Genomic DNA, 17,764 nt, shown 5'->3' on the forward strand with positions numbered 1-17,764 from the left:
TCTGTAATCCCTTACTCATCCACGGTTTCCCACTGTAATTCCTCTTGTTTTTATACTGCTTACGAGGACAGTTCCTGTCATATACTTTCATGAATATATTTAAAAATTGCTCATATGCTTTGTCTAAGTCTTCCTCTTTGTAAACTGCATCCCAGTCTTGCCCCATAAAGTCCTCTTTTAGCCTCCTTACAGCATGTTCGTTCATCACCCTCCTATAAAAAAGCTTTGTTTTTGGCCTTTCATTTCTAACATGGCAGTCAGTCAGGAGTTGTGTGCATTCATGAACTATCCTCTCGTTTTTAGAAAGAGGCATTTTGGTTTTATTATTCTGAAAAAGTTATTATTATTATTAAAAGTTACTATTTTTAGCCATGAGGGGTACCAAGCTCTGCGATGGGCTGGCGACCTGTCCAGGGGTGTACCCCGCCTTTTGCCCGCAGCTGGATGGGATTGGCTCCAGCCCCCCGTGACCCCATTTGGGACTAAGCGGTTTGGAAAATGGATGGATGGATGGGTACCAAGCTAATCTAGATGTACCCAAGATTAAACATTAAATGTCTGGAGACAAGCATGCCATTGGTACTTTAAGCATGTAGGAAACAGCAAGGGCATCCACAAATTTTGAGTCCAATAGCCATTTTATCGAATTGCAGCCAAGTACTGTAGGTAGGTGTATGTACAGAACTAGCAGGGTGGTATGTGAAACTAAAATTGTCATTCTTATAAACAGCCCAATTGCTAACAAATTTTAACTACTAGAATTCTGATTGTTTTCCTGATCTAGCCTTCTGTACTGTAACCCCCCTGAAGAAGTTATTGGTCAGTAACTAATACTTTATCTTTCTGCAAAGGCTGTAAAGGCTTATCATTCTGTGCAAAATTTATTTTATTTAGTAAGATGTTAGACAAATAAGTAAAATATTTTCCAAAGTTAACATTGTTGTATCAGTTCCCTCTTTGTGTTTCTTTGCTGGGCTGCAGTTGGTCACACAAAATGGAAACTGTTCACGAACCTCCTCTCATTATTAATTTTACATTCATAAGTTATAAACTACTCTTTGGGATAACTTTTCTCAGGGCCAGTGAGGGTCTAGTTCTCACCCACACAGTTCTTTATCTGTCAAAAAACACTCGAAGGCTAAGCAGTCTGTTGCAAAGTATAAGATTTATTGGGGGGGGATTAATAACACCGCAAGAGCATCTGTTTCCAGTTCATGGAAGACATCCCTTTTATACTCTCTAAGCTCCTCCTTGCACCGTAGTTTGCTTCATCCCACCTTTCTCTCCGACCTACTTAGCAATATACTATTATTTCATTGGTCAAAATGATCTCACATGGCAAATGCAAGTCATGCTGACTCCTTCAGGATCAAAGCTAGGTTGACATCCATGGTTTCATGACAAATCAAAAAAAGAAAATTGTCCTTTACAAAATTTCATGACTAAGCCCCCTACTGTGAAGGCCATCATCCTTTCACAGCTTCTGTGTTTATCCATTAAATTCTAGCAAATTCACAAGCCTTCTCTGAACACATTTGCTATATGATAGTTTATTCATGGCATTGCCCCCGTGGATGTATGTCCTAAATCTATACAACAGACTTGCATTAAGTAAACTTTGATCTAATGTTGCAAGTGCACCGTCCCTGGAGATGATATGCAAGTAATGGATGTAACTGCTACTAGACGTAACACACATCACATGACCCATTGGCCTTGTGTTCACAGTCAGGTTGGCCTTAAACAGACCCACAACAACAAAACCTGTGGAAGCAAAAAATAAATTATAAAGCTCTAGAGGTCAAGTCAGTTTTTATGTAGCATCAATCTGTAATGAAAATAATCAATAGTTGCATTTTGATACAAAATACTTCAGAGCTCCACTTCAACCAATTACAACAGCAAAATCCTGCTTTTACATCACAATGCATGAGTGATAGGCTATTAATTTAATGCTATTATATAATTGTATAGCACTATAGTATATATAATATAACATTTTTCTGCATTGAGTAGCTTACTTCTATTTTTAATACTTTAAGTACATTTTTCTGATACTTTTACTTATATCAGAGTAGTTACATATTTTTTAAAACATGTTTATAATTCTGTCTGTTCTTTAGGGTCAATCTGCTGTAGTCCAGCTCAATCAACTGTCAGAGTCACTTGCAATAAAAAAACACCCTCTGTTTTCATTCCTGTGAGGGTCACTGTAGCTGATAATGATAGTAATTTTGTAATACTGTGAAACCAAGATGTTTTCGGAGACTGTTATCATACCATGAAAATCTCATACTGTTGCAACTTTAATACCAAATCAAAGTCAAATGGACTCTTTTACTAGTGTTAGTCAACCAAGTCTCAAGTCTTCAAATTTGTGACTCAAGTCTAACTCAGGTCAAGTCATGTGACGTGAGTCCCCCACCTCAGCCAGTACCACAGGAAGTCCTAAATAAGTTAACCTCACATTTTACTCACTTGCATTTCAATTTCACATGTTAGGACAAATAAACATTGCGTTTGTAACTTTCTTTGTCATAAGATGTTTTAAATACAGTAAACTAAAAAATTACTAATCCTAATTCTAATTTCTGAAAAAACAGGACGTATGATACATATATACCAGTAACGTAGAAACTCAAACTCCTAAATAAGTTAACCTCCCAATCCCCCACCACCCAGTCCCTTCCACACACTGATTTCTTAGTGCATCTGTAACAGTCACTGTCCTAACAAGAGGGTCCAGGTTTCTTCAGGTCTGTCCAGTATTGCACCAACTGTTGTGCAGACCCAAGAATGTAGGTGATGGTTTTGGAGTATTCACAGCGATTATATCCTGTGTTATAGGCCCTGAACTGAGAGGGATCTGGTGGTGACGTGGGTGCCAGTCCTAGTTTCTTCATACATATTCCAATATAAGCGTCCTCTATGTTAAAAGGCTTTATTAATTTTGATATCGCCACAAATTCTGCTGGAAGATCATTGGAGAAGACGTATCCCATGCCCAGAGTGTAGGTCGGGTATATGGGGTCTGGGTACATCTCCTCAGGGACATACCACTTAGAGTTCTTTGAACGTACGACTGGCCTGTTCCACATAAGCATCCCTGTCAGGTAGTTCTGCTTGGGGATATCTGGCTTCTGCAGCATAGTTACCAGGTTGTCAATGTTCAGGAACATGTCTGAGTCAATCTTCATGGCGTATGCTGCTGTAGTGCAGTGGGTGGCCAGCCAGTCCATGATCACCATGGTTTTTATTGTCAAATTGAGGTAAGAGTCCATAAAATCACTCTGGATCAGGTCACTGTGCTGCAGATTCTCCTGTTTGAGCTTCTCCTGCAGCTGCTCAGCATTATCTCGATTAGAGAGGCCCAGCATGAACAGAGTAAGCACCACCTTGCCCTGAACCAGGCTGTTATTAGCCCATGTTTGCCGGATGGCATCTCGAGCTGCCACATCATTTGGAGCAACTGGGACCATCAGGACCAGGAAAGGGTTCTTGGTCTTGCACACCTCTGTGTTATCCATAATAAAATGGTAATTGTGTGGGTAGGCTTGGTGGTAATGTATACCTGTAGGTGCTACAGTAGATGGTACAGTTGATGGTACAGTTGATGGTTGTGTGGTCAGATGAACCTGATGTATCTGATATAAAAACCTCTTGAACTGCTCAGGGAAGTCCCACCGTGGCACATAGCTGCTGGACAGAGTGTAACACAAGACGAAGAGCACTAGACAAAGAAGGAGCAGCAACTGGAACCAGGATTGAAACAAAGGCTTCTTCTGGCGATTTAAGCTCTTGACAAGTTGTCTAAAAGCAAGAAAGACAAAAGTTAAGAGAAGTTTAGAATAATAGCATAATTACAGTATGTAATCAAAATGTCATGATACAGGTATAGCAGCCCAACCAATAATAGGATGTAACAGGTGTAAGGGTGGATGTGTCAGTATGCAAATTTCTGTGGGTAAAAGACACACCTTTTGAAATAGTTTAGTTATATGGAACAGAAACAATAGCGCCTGTCATCTAATTACCAGTGCTAGAAAAAGTATTCATATTGTTTACGTGGGTAGAATAAGCAATACTACAGTATAAAAATACTGTGTTACAAGTAAAAGTCCAGTCTATTACAGGGCTAACAATTAGAGACAGACAAACACACGTTCACGCTCACTCCTACACGCTATTTATATTTCTTATAAATGTATATATTATTAATGGATTAGAATTATTTATGCATTAATGTTTACATCACACTTAATGTTGTAGGTTTTGTAGGTGGGGCCAACATTACTTACCTTGTATGCTTATAATGTATAATTTGTTTAGACTGGGAGTCTCATTGATATCAACAATGATAATGAAAGGATTAGTTAAAAAATACATACAGCTTGTTCAGCTGAAAAGAACAAACACAGATAGACCAAATCTTTTCAGAATAGAAGGTGAAACGATTTAAAGTCCTCACCTTTTCGACCCATTTACATGTGAGCCAGTTTCTGGATCCCCCATTACTGTGGTGAGCTCTTCTTCCTTATGTCCTGAATTCTTCATTATTTTATTTTTCTTTATCTTATATGTTTCACTTCAGCTGTGAATCCCAGGCTCTTCAAGTAGCAAAGCAGGATGAATTTATCCTAAACCAACCATTAACAGCTTGTCATTAATTCTCCTAGACTTGTCAGAGGAATAAGAGATAAGACTGTAACTTTTCCCTAGTGAATGTGAGAGAGAGGAGAGACAGAGAGAATGACATATACACAAACAGAGAGACTTGAAGAGGTGGGGAGGAGGGGCAGGTCTGACTAACTTTGAACACAGCAGCCAGGCATGGACACAGACTCAGGGAGAGGTGGCACATTTGAAAAAAGCTGGGATGGTATGTAAAATCAAAATTAAAACTCAAAATAGTGATTTGTAATCATCATCTGTCATCTGAGCCCTGCATTACATTGAAAATAATACAGCAGCTCATTATTTCATGTGATACCTGATCAATTTTATTCTTTGTTCAAAATAAACACTCACTTCAATTTTGATGCTGCAACACAATCCAAAAAAGTTGGGACAGTGAAGCGTTTGCCATGGTGCGTTGTTACACTTAAAAGGGATTTAGTGCCTGAGGACACCGAGTGATTAATGTGTCAGGTGTAGTTTTGTTCCATTATTACTGCAAACAAGTCTTAAGGTGTAACCAAATAAAAAAAACATTCCTCATTATTCAATTATTCATTTGTTTATTGGCAGTCACTGTCATTCTGATGACATCCTTAACATGTTGCAACAGCCCTGACATACAATCACATCTGTTGTCAGTTTATTAAAATTTAGTTTTCTAAAACCTAATACAAAGTACATTTATACACTTTAATTTGCGTAAATATTTTCATATACTATGTGATATACGTATTTCTGCTGAAACAGAAGGCACTTGGAAACCTTTCAAATACTGATTAAGACAAATCAGTGTGCAAACAAGAGTACAAGATAAAACAACAAAGATATTGGCCAAATGTGGCCATTGTCAATTATTTCCCCCCCCCCAAATACTTGAGAGACTATTTTTAAACCATTGTTTGGCTTTGTCTTGTGTACCTTTTGTATATTAATATTTATTTAAAGCAAATGTGTACCTGTTATTATTGCGTAATACTGTACAAGTGTACCTGTTATTATTGCGTAATACTGTACAAGTGTACCTGTTATTATTGCGTAATACTGTACAAACCTTTGTCTAGCTTGTTCCTAGGTGAATGCATTTTTCAGTTGGTCTTATCTAAAAGGCAAGGCTGATCTAGTTTTAGATCATTGTCTTGGAATGACACATTAAGCAAAAAATTAACTAAGAAAAACCGCAAGCAAATTTACATTCAGCAGTTTTTCCTCCTTTATTTTGCGACTTGAACAATCACATAGTCAAACAGCTCTGTGTGGATTCTAATTTCTTGTCACACATCGTAGTGGCATAAATGTAAAGGTGTGTCAGGATTAAAAGAAAACAACAGAAGTCCTTCACTCATTTGGCCACAAGCGACTCGGTTCTCTACCTGCTTGATGCACGTACTTCATGTCAGTAGGTTGGTTGCCACATTAAAACCACACATATGCTGCTCAAAAGAATTAAGGGAACACTTAAATCACACATGGGATCTTGATGAGTGAAGAGCACACACACACACACACACACACACACACACACACACACAGAGAGAACGTCTTAGATACTGTAACCATTTGCAGTTTAAAGTCCTTAATTCAATTTACACCTGCATATTGTAATTGTACACATGTATTATTCAGCAGGTCTTATTTTAGGATTAACAAAGCATTAACAATCCAGCACTATGGGAGGTGCTCTACGTTTGACATTTTATGAGCTCTTCATCTGAAAACAACAGACTGGCAGTTCCCAAATGTCACAGGCTAGAATTATGTAGTGAGATACAAACCAATGGGTTATTCCTTCCTGTGTGGTGAATTGAAAGTTGAAGTAAATCCGCTTATGCCTAAGCCCGGAGGTGAGGGTTAGATTCCACTTGACTACCAAAGCTGTCATATGATACTGTTGCGTACAGTATGTCAAATAAAGTTGATGGATGCATTCACCTGTAATTTGAGGTCCCAAATTTTTTTAAAACCTAATAATAATCCATTAACTTAGCTGGAGGCTGTTTCTTTAATGGACACCATGTTAACACCTGTTCAGGTATGATACTTGAAATTGTGGTTGAAAGCTCAGGACACTTTCTTTGCCAATAACTTAAAGCTGTATTTTCTCCCTCTGAATATCTTTTAATAGCAAGTGTTCTGCTTGATATTACATGTGAAGGATGTACAGTATTTTCAGCCTGGAGTCGTGTTAGGTCAACAGCTAATTGTTGTTTGGTTAAGCTTTTTTGTTTTTTTCTGGGGATATAATGACCTGATCCTGATTTTTCTCATTGTAAAAATCTCTGAATCTTTTATTATTGTGCTGTGCTCATTAGAGGTGCCCCTAGTTTCAATGTCTGGGTACATAGTAGGAGATGCTGTATGTCTGCATCTGCACTGACCCACATGGGAAGAATGAATTGGGCCGTACCTCCCTTTGTTTTAAGATCTCACATCTGCCCTCTAGGAACCAGATGTGCGACTGACTTTGCAGAAGTCCCTTCTATTCTCATGGAGTACTTTGCCACTGACTATCGAGTCATCAGCCAGTTTGCACGCCATTATGAAACTGGACAGGTACACCTAAACCCTCAGAGTAAAGCCCAGTATAAAGACAGATTTGTACTAAAATACTTGGATATTAATTCTATTAATGTTTGCTTATGGTGTTAAATCAGCTAAGCCTTTGGTTCATTTTGTATGATGCAAGACAAAAAAAAAACTTTGCAGCATTAAAACCTTTAAAAAGTTAGATTTGGATGCATAGATGAGGCAAAAACGATGTCTGTGTCATTGCCTCCTCAGCCTTTGCCTGAGAGCATGGTGGCTCGCCTGTGCGAGTCAAAGAAGGTGTGTGGGGCTGCGGACACCCAGCTGCAGGTACAGTTACAGCCTCAAACAGTGACCTCACAATTATTTCCTAATCTATACATGACTTCCATCCATCGTAGCTGTGAATATGCCGTGCAAATAGAAGGAGGGAGTAAATACGATAATAGAGATGTCTAGTAACTAATAACCAGATCCATCCTCTACCTTCAGCTTCAGCAGTGTTTCTTGAAGGCAAGGCAGGAAGCTGATGTGATGCTGAGATGGTGAACAAGTAGAAAAGCCTGAGGATGAAGAAACTGTGCCTATTGTAAACATTCAACAGCATTTTTTTGACTTCTTGTTTATGATACCACTGCTGTTGAGTTTTGTCATTTAAGTTATTACAACCATATTACCTTTTATTCCTTGTTGAAGGTTTCTGGTTTTGTGCTTCTGGTTTATCTGTGAGATTTGCTGCTTGTCTAATTTCTTTCTTTTGATAAACCTGTACTGAAGTGGAGGACTGATTTAGTCAGGCCTGTTGTTTTTTTTTATTTTTTTCCCCTGGCAGATTTTCTACGCAGTGTTGGACCAGATCTACCACGGAAAACCTCAGGACCGCTCCACCACAGAAATCCTGAAGGACATGCAGCAGAAATTCTACGGCTTGCCTTATACACCAAATACCGTACGTCTTTGTGCTATGTAACACACCAACTTATTTTCTTATGAATAACTGGTGTGGCTCCTCATTCAAATGTTTTCCCTGTGCATTTTTGTTAGCTTCTTAGTGCTGTTTGGATGGATGCATGTCACAGAAACAGTCGGTAAACAGCTGTGTGTGGGACTTTAGTGGAGATGGATAAACAAACCGGACGCACATACTAACATTAGGCCGTGCACAACCAGCCACAGCATCACAACAATCTTTTCTCTTATACAAGTAGACCATGATGTTTGAAAACACATTTGTGCCTTGTCCAAGTGGGTTTTGTTGTCCTTTTCTCCTCATTCTGCAATTTGCTAAATAGATCCAATCTTAATGTACATCCATGTATCGGATGGTCTCGACTGTTTGGGGGCAGCCCTAATGATTCCCTATAGATGTTGATCACAAATTGCAGAAATCTTTTACTTTCTCCTTCTTTTGCCTTCCTCTTTCTTTGGTTTTATATCTTTTATTCAGGCACAGCAGCGTTTAAAGGATTGAAGCCTGTTTTTTTTTTTTGTTGTTGTTTTTTTTATCCTGCTAAAACAACAAAGCTGAGGAATACTTTGAATGTTCTTTCCCTGGAGGAAATATTCAAAACTCTTCCTTCTGGTCGTTTAATGAAAAAAACTCCCCATTTCCACCACTTATACAGCTGTGGTGAGGGGATGGGACCAGGAGGGAGAAGGGAATCCAAAACAGGGTCATAATTTATCCAGAAATGGCCTTCATAAAGCATTTACTCTGGGCTATAATTATGTGGGGTGCCGTCAGGAATAGAGATTACAGAACTGCTGTATATTCTCCCAGACGTCGGTGTCCTGGCCAGCATTTTTACTCACAGGAGTCCTCCTACAGCTCTGCTTGTATCCCGCTTTGTAGCTCCCTCTCCAGAGATGGTGGGTAATGTTATACAGTTCCCCACTGTCGCAATCATTCCTCTTCAACTTTTCAAACCATACTGAAAGCTATAACAGACACTTTGCCTCCATGAGCGCAGCTAACCACAGCTGGATTGTTTTCCTCATTTGAACTGAGAAAGATCACAGTGCTTGAGTTTCAAGGATTTGGTCATCCTTGGATCTGAGCAAGTGAAAACAGATTTGCTTAGATCCTTCAATGACAGACTCTACTTAAACTTGCTTTTTTCTTTTTCTGCTTATAATTGACCATCTGAATGTATTTCTCTGCCCATCTTCATGGAAACAGCCTAGGAAAAGTTTCCAGAGTAATGCAAAAGTTTGAGTGGCTAATAGGTTACAGAGAGCTACGGATTATAAACATTGAGGCGATGTTGTCATGTGCATAGTTTATAGAGCGGGGCTATCAGTTCCCGCTGTGTGCTGAGAGAGGATCAGCTGTGAGTAACACAGACCACATGCTAACCCTTTAACCGAAGATAATATTTGGAGAGAAATGGCAGAAAGCAAGATGTTCTACTCTCTGTGTTGACATTTCTTTAATCTGCTTTTTGTGGATCGAATGCTTTAGGATCATGGTTGCTCCTGTTACGTTGTTGTGTTGTCTTACATTACTTTTTTTTTTTATGTACTAGCCCTGGGTTGGCTATCTGGAGTCCTACCGCTAGATCTCCCTCACCCTCCTGGTCTTTCCCTGACGTGCAATGAGGCCATATCTGATAGAGGGAGAGGCTGGAGAAACCAACAACAGTTGCAAAACAAAGACATCTTCAAGTTTACAAGAACATAAATGAATCAACATCCTTGTGTGACATGACATTACCTGTAACCCTGAAAAAACCCCCACCAGAATAAAGATTTCAAAACCAGCTCCAACTGAGAAAATGAACAATAAAGATAAAGTCATTTTACTTGAACACGTCACTGACCTTCTATAATGCATAGTTGTGCAATGCTGTATTCTGTTGAAGTTACCCCACTGTGTACACACACTGTGTGGAAAGTCATTCATGTGTATGGAATGACTCACTTTATCATCAGGACCTCATAGATCCTGTTCATGTTGCAATGTACACTCACTGGCCACTTTATTTGGTACACCTGTACAGTTATATGTAATTTAATACAACGTTTCCACCTTAACATCCGTGTTTATGAAGCTCAAAATGTTTCAGTTTTTGGTGGAATTGTCATAAATATATAAATTAAATATGTTTATTATCGAAGTCATAGTTAAAGGTGGTGTTATACTGGACTACATTATATTCAGGTATGTAGGTGGGGAGGACAAAAATACCTTTATTCCAATACTAAAATTGAAAACCAATTACCTGCCCAATGAACGAATATTTGAATACTCAGATATTCAGGTCCAGCCTTACTGCTGACCTACTGCAGTTAGTAAATACATACTGAAACAGAATGGGCAAGAAGTCACATTTTCGAGGGATTGTCTGCATCTGTCCATGCAGGCGTCAGATGACTGACAGTAAGCAGAACAGGATATGTTGCTATAAAACCCTCAAGCAGCAGTGAAGATAGGGAACACTCAAGTTTCCTTGGCAGCAAAACACAATTTCTGCATTCTCTGCAAAAGAGCTGGATTTTTCTCCCTCCAGGTTCACACCACAGTGACACTGTGTGACTTGTTAATCAAACAAAACTCCCTGTCAGCAAATGAAAAGTGACCACTAAATCATTTGCGCACTGGTATAATGATGACAGGTGACATCTAAAGGGACAGTCAAACCGACTTCACCCATTACAATCACTTTACTGTTCACGAAGACTCTGATGATGCCACAGTGATGTCATCAGAGTTACAGTAGGCTGGATTTGTTGGAGTGGAGCTTACAGGCTGAAAGATATTTATCTGTCTGATGACAAACCACTTAGTGTTGCATTATGGGAAAGCATATAGCATCCAGTGAGTTTAGAGCCTGACCAATACGTGGGGCTGAAGTCAGGACATCTCAGCCTCAGATGCTACCATTTTGACTTGTCTTTTTTCATCTCTCACAGGACCACAATTTTTATATAACATGTGATAGTAAATTTGATTTGCAGCTATGAACATTGTGGTTCATAACACAGTCCTACAAACACCAAGAAATTACACATAAATACACACTAAGCAAGCAAAACCAATTACAAGTTGAGAAATAAACTTATACTTGGTTAGTGCTAAAACCATCTGTCCTAGACTTTGATTTATAAGTTTCATGTACGTTGTTTCTGTGATGAAAGTTGTAAATATTATATTAAATGTTTTGAATCTCACTGATACTCTGGGAGATTAAAACGTTAACAGAACACAAATGAACCCATTTCTAGCAGAAAATGCTGGAGAGAGTGATCATGGACAGTAGCTGCAGAAGAAAGTTTTTTTTTTTTTTTAACTTTATTTTCTGGCCTCCCAGGTTCCAGCTAAACATATCGTATCCTACACATCCTACAGTTTGGACATAAGATATAAACTGTTGTAATGTCTGCTGTGCACAATATCACCACAAGCCTCACTCACCTGTGTGTGAGCGGGTGTGTATCTTCAGGTTTTCCAGACGTGAGAAGCTCTTGTTACAGGTGGGACAATGGTGTGGCTTCTCATTGGTGTGTGTGCGGATGTGAATCAGCATTTTATACCTGTAACACATAAAAGATCAAATAAATTCTGTTTATGAAATGTGCACACAAACTCTCACTTAACAATAGGCTGCTTTTGAACCTATTTATCAAAGGGTAAGAGTGCGTCTGCTGATTTTTGAATTAAAACAAGTTGTGTTACCACACAAGGCTGATAGAACTTTACCTGTAAGACCATGTTCCAGTCTAACAAGCTGCTTGGATCAATGCCCAGTCTTTACAGCATTCTGATCTCATTACACAGATGCCTCTGTTGTGCCTACTATAGGACTATAGGAGTCCAAATTTTTTTAGACAATGGGATTACATAACTTGCACATTGCTCATTAAAATTGCATGGCGTGAACAAAATTACACAACATACAGGTTAGACTGGTTTAAACTGCTTCTTGTTAGCACATTTTGTTCTGCCTACTGTAGGAGTCCAAATTTTATTAGACAATGGAATTGCTAGTTTGCATGTTGCATGCAGTGAATTAAGTTGAACATATAGTTTAGACTTTTGTTTCAACTTGTTCCTGTTAGCACATTTTGCAGCACATCCTTTCTTTCAGTCACTGATTATTATTTTTGTTACGCAAACATTGTTTATTCATTTTGAATACATTATGCAAATGAATCACAACATTTATGCAAATTAGTTACAGAATTTCACAATCAGTGAAACCTTTAATACATTATAACGTCCTTTCACATGGCACATTATTTTTCTGAAAAATAACTTTCAAAAGCCTTTTTAGCTTGCTATACAACTACCCCCTAAATGAGAACAATTTTTCAGTACATACACTGTTGACCACTAGCCACAGAGTGTGTGGCATGCAACCAAAACTAGTCAGGCTGATATCTGTCATAGCCTTTGCCATATGTCTGCCGTTATCTGTAAGGACCTCATGCACAGTGGATTTGTCAATTTTCTATGTTTCAAACTTTTTCTCAAATGCTAATGAGATAGCAGGTGTGGATGACCTACTGGGCTGCTATTATCATGTTAAATTCTGTGCTGCGAGGCTCAGCATACTCACAGGGCTAACACCTGAACCCCATATATCACCTGTAAAGCTGATGGCAGAGATGTCAAAGGCCAGTAGGTCATGAATGTGTGTTTACGCTGTGTTGTAGAGTTCATGGAGACAGATGTAAGTAAAATGATGGCGACTGGGCAGTGTGTGTAGTGGTGCTCCGTATACTACATCAGACTTCAAAACCCCACATCCTCCACAACAAAGAAAGGTTTTTTCTTTCACATTTATTTGAAAACAAACAACACATACATGAAGGTGTTAGGGCCGCTCGGCGGCCGCTGCCTCTCCTCCGTCCTTCTCTCCTCTGCTCTCTCTATCATGTGGGCTGTGCACCTCAGCTGTGTTGCATTCCAGTAATTAGCAACTGGTTTGTCGATGCACGCAGCTAGGGTGCATCCTGATGATTACCTTCGCCTCCTTATATAAACCTCTGGCAGACACTTCGTCTTTGCTGGAACATTAACTATGTACCGCGTAACATACAGTGGTGTGAAAAAGTGTTTGCCCCCTTACTGATTTCTTATCTTTTTGCATGTTTGTCACACTGTAATGTTTCAGATCGTCAAACAAATTTATATATGAGTCAAAGATAACACAAGTAAACACATCATGCAGTTTTTAAATGAAGGTTTTTATTATTAAGGGAAAACAAAATCCAAAACTATATAGCCCTGTGTGAAAAAGTGTTTGCCCCCTAAACCTAATAACTGGTTGGGCCACCCTTAGCAGCAACAACTGCAATCAAGCATTTTCTGCAGCGAACCACAGTGAGAGCCATTATCCACAAATGGCGAAAACATGGAACAGTGGAGAACCTTCCCAGGAGTGGCCGGCCGACCAAAATTACCCCAAGAGCGCAGCGACAACTCATCCAAGAGGTCACAAAAGACCCCACAACAACATCCAAAGAACTGCAGGCCTCACTTGCCTCAGTTAAGGTGAGTGTTCATGACTCCACCATAAGAAAGAGACTGGGCAAAAATGGTTTGCATGGCAGAGTTCCAAGACGAAAACCACTGCTGAGCAAAAAGAACATAAAGGCTCGTCTCAGTTTTGCCAGAAAACATCTTGATGATCCCCAAGACTTTTGGGATAATACTCTGTGGACAGACGAGACAAAAGTTGAACTTTTTGGAAGGTGTGTGTCCCATTATGTGTGGCGTAAAAGTAACGCCGCCTTTCAGAAAAAGAACATCATACCAACAGTAAAATGTGGTGGTGGTAGTGTGATGGTCTGGGGCTGTTTTGCTGCTTCCGGCCCTGGAAGACTTGCTGTGATAAATGGAACCCTGAATTCTGCTGTGTACCAAAATATCCTGGAGGAGAATGTCCGGCCATCCGTTTGTGCCCTCAAGCTGAAGCGAACTTGGGTTCTGCAGCAGGACAGTGATCCAAAGCACACCAGCAAGTCCACTTCTGAATGGCTGAAGAAAAACAAAATGAAGACTGGAGTGGCCTAGTCAACGTCATGACCTGAATCCAATTGAGATGCTGTGGCATGACCTTAAAAAGGCGGTTCATGCCCGAAAACCCTCCAATGTGGCTGACTTACAACCATTCTGCCAAGATGAGTGGGCCAAAATTCCTCCACAGCGCTGTAAAAGACTCATGGCAAGTTATCGAAAATGCTTGATTGCAGTTGTTGCTGCTAAGGGTGGCCCAACCAGTTCTTAGGTTTAGGGGGCAAACACTTGTTCACACTGGGCTATATAGTTTTGGATTTTGTTTTCCCTTAATAATAAAAACCTTCATTTAAAAACTGCATGATGTGTTTACTTGTGTTATCTTTGACTAATATATAAATTTGTTTGACGATCTGAAACATTACAGTGTGACAAACATGCAAAAAGATAAGAAATCAGTAAGGGGGCAAACACTTTTTCACACCACTGTACATGTAGTTAGAATGCAATGCTGACAGACACTGTGCGTTTTGGCTTGACTCTACCACACTACCTATGCGCTACACTACTTTACACTACACTACACTACATATTTTTGATTTGTCGCTGGATCTTTGCGACATGTTATGGACAATACTTACCCTGTTTCCTGCCGTTAGTTTGTGTGTTTACCTGTTCGTCCTGGTCTCCTTAGTCATTACTGCCCATCCCTGGTTGTAAGTATTATGTACCCTGTTATGTTGTCACTTTGTTGTATTTATTCCAATAAACCACCTTTTTTGTACTAGCACCTGGGTCCGCTATCTTGAGTCCAACCCCAGTTCTCCCTCACCCTCCTGGTGAGGGGGGCCAACCATAACAGAAGGCTGTTATGGGTGGTATTATTACTGTAGTACAACCTAGTGGGTTGGTCCTAAATGTACAGCTGGCTAGGCTACTGTTGTCTGCATCAGACTGCAAATAACCAACACATTTAGCCAGGTCAAACTTGACGAGACATCTGCCACTGCCACTGGTGAATGATCATCATTTTTGTAGATAGGCCAATGGCAGTCAACAAAGCCAAAATTGGCTGATACCAACGTATGGCCTATAAATCAGTGCATCCCTACTATTTATATAACATTTACATACACATGAATGGCTTTACATCACTTTCAGCAAGGACATTTCCTTCAGAATAGTTGTCATGGCCCTGGTACCTTGATCTGGTGTGCGCACATTCATGTGCTCTTGTTTGCATGTAGCAGTCTTGCCATGAGATGGCCAGCTGATGTTCGGGAGCACCTGGCCAGTGCTCTCAAGCCCATAAAGCCCTGTCTGCCCTTGGCTTAGTGCACCTGTCTCCACATCATGCAACATGCTCTGTTATGTTTGAGTAAACTTTCTGGTTTTGTTTCAGACTGCTACCTGCAAACAAGAGCAAATGAACACGCACATCTGTCATGTTCACTGGAATGGGCTAGCAATTCGTTAATAACAGTCTAAACCTACCTGGCATTGAAGCCCCTGCCATTTCGTGCACAGCCCTCCCACTGACAGCAGTAACCAGAATCCTTTTCAGGCTTGACATGGAAGTCATTGATGTGATCCACCAAGTCCTGCAGTGAGTCGAACAGCAGGTGGCACTGCAGGATAGAGAAGTGAGAAGGATTCCTGACTGAATGCAGTGGATGAGACTGGTAATCAATGATACAAAATAACTCCCCAACCATATATTTTTATTTTTTTTAGATGTTTAGGACTTTATTCCACATATTATACACATTGTATAGTTTTGTTTAAATGCAGGTTTTTCACTTTTTAAAGGCCAAGGCTTTATTGCTTCACACTTTTATGCAATGATTTTAATTTATATTTTAAGCAAATCTTAGTGAATATCACAGGGTTTCATGTTTTTATGAAGCTTATCACAGGTATACTGACATTGTCATTATTTCCTAGAAACATTTATTTTGATTTGCTTATCCTGTCCCATTTGACCCTTATTAGCTCCAGTTTTACTGCTCCATTGATATACAACTCTCTCCCATCACTCAGTCCTGAATTATTTACTCTAAACCTGTAGCTACTTTACTCATCAGTTTCCTCTCTTTAAATGCTCATATTCTTTGTTACGTTGCCAGATTGTCTGTTGTGTTTGCATATAGCTTCATGCTTTTTGTAGCTTGTTGTCTCACCCTCTGTTTCCTTGTTAATTGTATATCTCAGGTATGGACTTGGCCTGTTAACTGGACTCAGCCTATTTGCTTCATCCTTTGGGCTGTGTCTTGGTTTGGTCTGATTATTTCGCCTCTGACCCCTGCCTGGACTCTGGTTTAGTCTCTGCAGCTCCCTGCCCGGTTTGCCTGCCTGTAAACTGTAAGCTACACCAGGTTTGCTGTGTTACATAACCATTGTAGGGAATAATTGTCAGTCCTGTATGCTATATTGTAACCTAACATTGTAACATGTTCATCCTCTCTTTTTCTGTTAACCATGAATACATTGAGTTCTCAGCACCATCTTGTGGTCAGAGTAATAGTTGCAGTGTTCTTCACCAAATCCTCTGATATTGAATGCGCCTGTTATTAACTGATGTGGCCTGGATGTACAGAAGAGACTATTCATTCTTTTGTGTGAGATCACAGTAAAGTGAACTTTATGAAGCCTGTCATAAAATGCCTTGTTCACACACAATTGTTCTGAAATTTTAATAAGCATATAAAAGCTCTTCTTAATGCATAAAGTTTTGTTATTAATAATTGCATTTACCTTCATCCAACGGCAGGCCAGCTGACCATGTGGTGAGAGCTCTGGTGAAACCTGCTTCTCTGTGTTCGGACCAGTAAACATGGGGGAGGGAAAGCTGTGGCCCCTCTGTAGATTTCCAATTGGCAGATAAAATGGATAACACTGTGGTGAAGTTCCACCCTCCACACCTCGATGGTGAGTTGCTTCCTGAAAGGATAAAGACAAAGTTTAGTTCAATGCAATTATTTTTTACATTTATGTGATATTCTCAACAGAAAAGAACAGAAGTGGGCCAAGGATTAAACCCTGTGGTGCCTCAGCTTTGACCTTATCAAAAGAATGATGGGGAATTTTGATGATTTCTGCTGTTTGTTTTGTTTGAGCCCTATTATTGCTGTAGAGTTTTGCGATTGTATAAATACTGTTAAATTGCTCTTTAAGCACTAAATATTTCTGTCTTTGGTAAACAATCTTGTTTTATGTCCATTAATGGATGATGAAATGTATGTCTTTTAGAGCAGATTTCAAGCTTTGCATATTTGAAGTTGGTAGGGAAATTCACACTGGTCAGTTGTGTGAATTATGCTACAGTATCATAAGCATTTTTTAAATACCCAACAAGTGTATCTGGATGAAGTACAGTTACAATTCACTTTTAATGTTTAAGACAGATTTATATAGGTACTTTAGGTACTAAAAGATGAACCGGAGCCAAGCGGGGAAAAACTTCTAACAAAGAAGCTGTGTTTTTACCATTCCAGTATGGCTATGAATTACATTTAGACCATCACTGAATGGCTGTGTGCTGTGTGCACACACCGCACGAACAAATTAGATTGACTCCCAGAATCCCAATTCAATTCAATCCTG

General features: G+C 39.6%; 3 protein-coding genes across 3 annotated transcripts in view; 1 reads left to right on the plus strand and 2 right to left on the minus strand.

Annotated features, from left to right (window-relative positions):
* Positions 1–2,692: 2,692 nt before the first annotated feature.
* LOC109972145 (beta-1,3-galactosyltransferase 2-like) lies at positions 2,693–4,512 on the minus strand. Its single transcript, XM_020620815.1, has 2 exons — positions 4,469–4,512; positions 2,693–3,810 (listed from the first exon to the last, which is right to left on the minus strand). Exons 1-2 carry the CDS (start codon positions 4,510–4,512, stop codon positions 2,730–2,732), a joined length of 1,125 nt encoding a protein of 374 aa, XP_020476471.1. The 3' UTR covers positions 2,693–2,729.
* A 1,990-nt stretch (positions 4,513–6,502) lies between these two features.
* On the plus strand, positions 6,503–9,758 carry LOC109972146 (mitochondrial intermediate peptidase-like). The gene is made up of 5 exons (XM_020620817.1): positions 6,503–6,518; positions 7,118–7,227; positions 7,456–7,530; positions 8,033–8,149; positions 9,726–9,758. The coding sequence occupies exons 1-5, from the start codon at positions 6,503–6,505 to the stop codon at positions 9,756–9,758; spliced, it is 351 nt and encodes a 116-aa protein (XP_020476473.1).
* A 601-nt stretch (positions 9,759–10,359) lies between these two features.
* Positions 10,360–17,764, minus strand: part of LOC109972152 (zinc finger protein GLIS2-like) — an 8,796-nt gene continuing 1,391 nt past the window's right edge. Inside the window, exons 3-5 of the mRNA XM_020620830.1 lie at positions 16,916–17,101; positions 15,656–15,789; positions 10,360–11,733 (exon numbers count right to left, since the gene is read on the minus strand). Coding sequence (XP_020476486.1) covers positions 11,607–11,733; positions 15,656–15,789; positions 16,916–17,101 — 447 coding nt within the window. The 3' untranslated portion in view covers positions 10,360–11,606. The remainder of the gene's footprint in view (positions 11,734–15,655; positions 15,790–16,915; positions 17,102–17,764) is intronic.

Source organism: Monopterus albus, unplaced genomic scaffold, assembly GCF_001952655.1.
Source record: "Monopterus albus unplaced genomic scaffold, M_albus_1.0 scaffold249.1, whole genome shotgun sequence".
In the NCBI taxonomy this organism is placed as follows: Eukaryota; Metazoa; Chordata; class Actinopteri; order Synbranchiformes; family Synbranchidae; genus Monopterus; species Monopterus albus.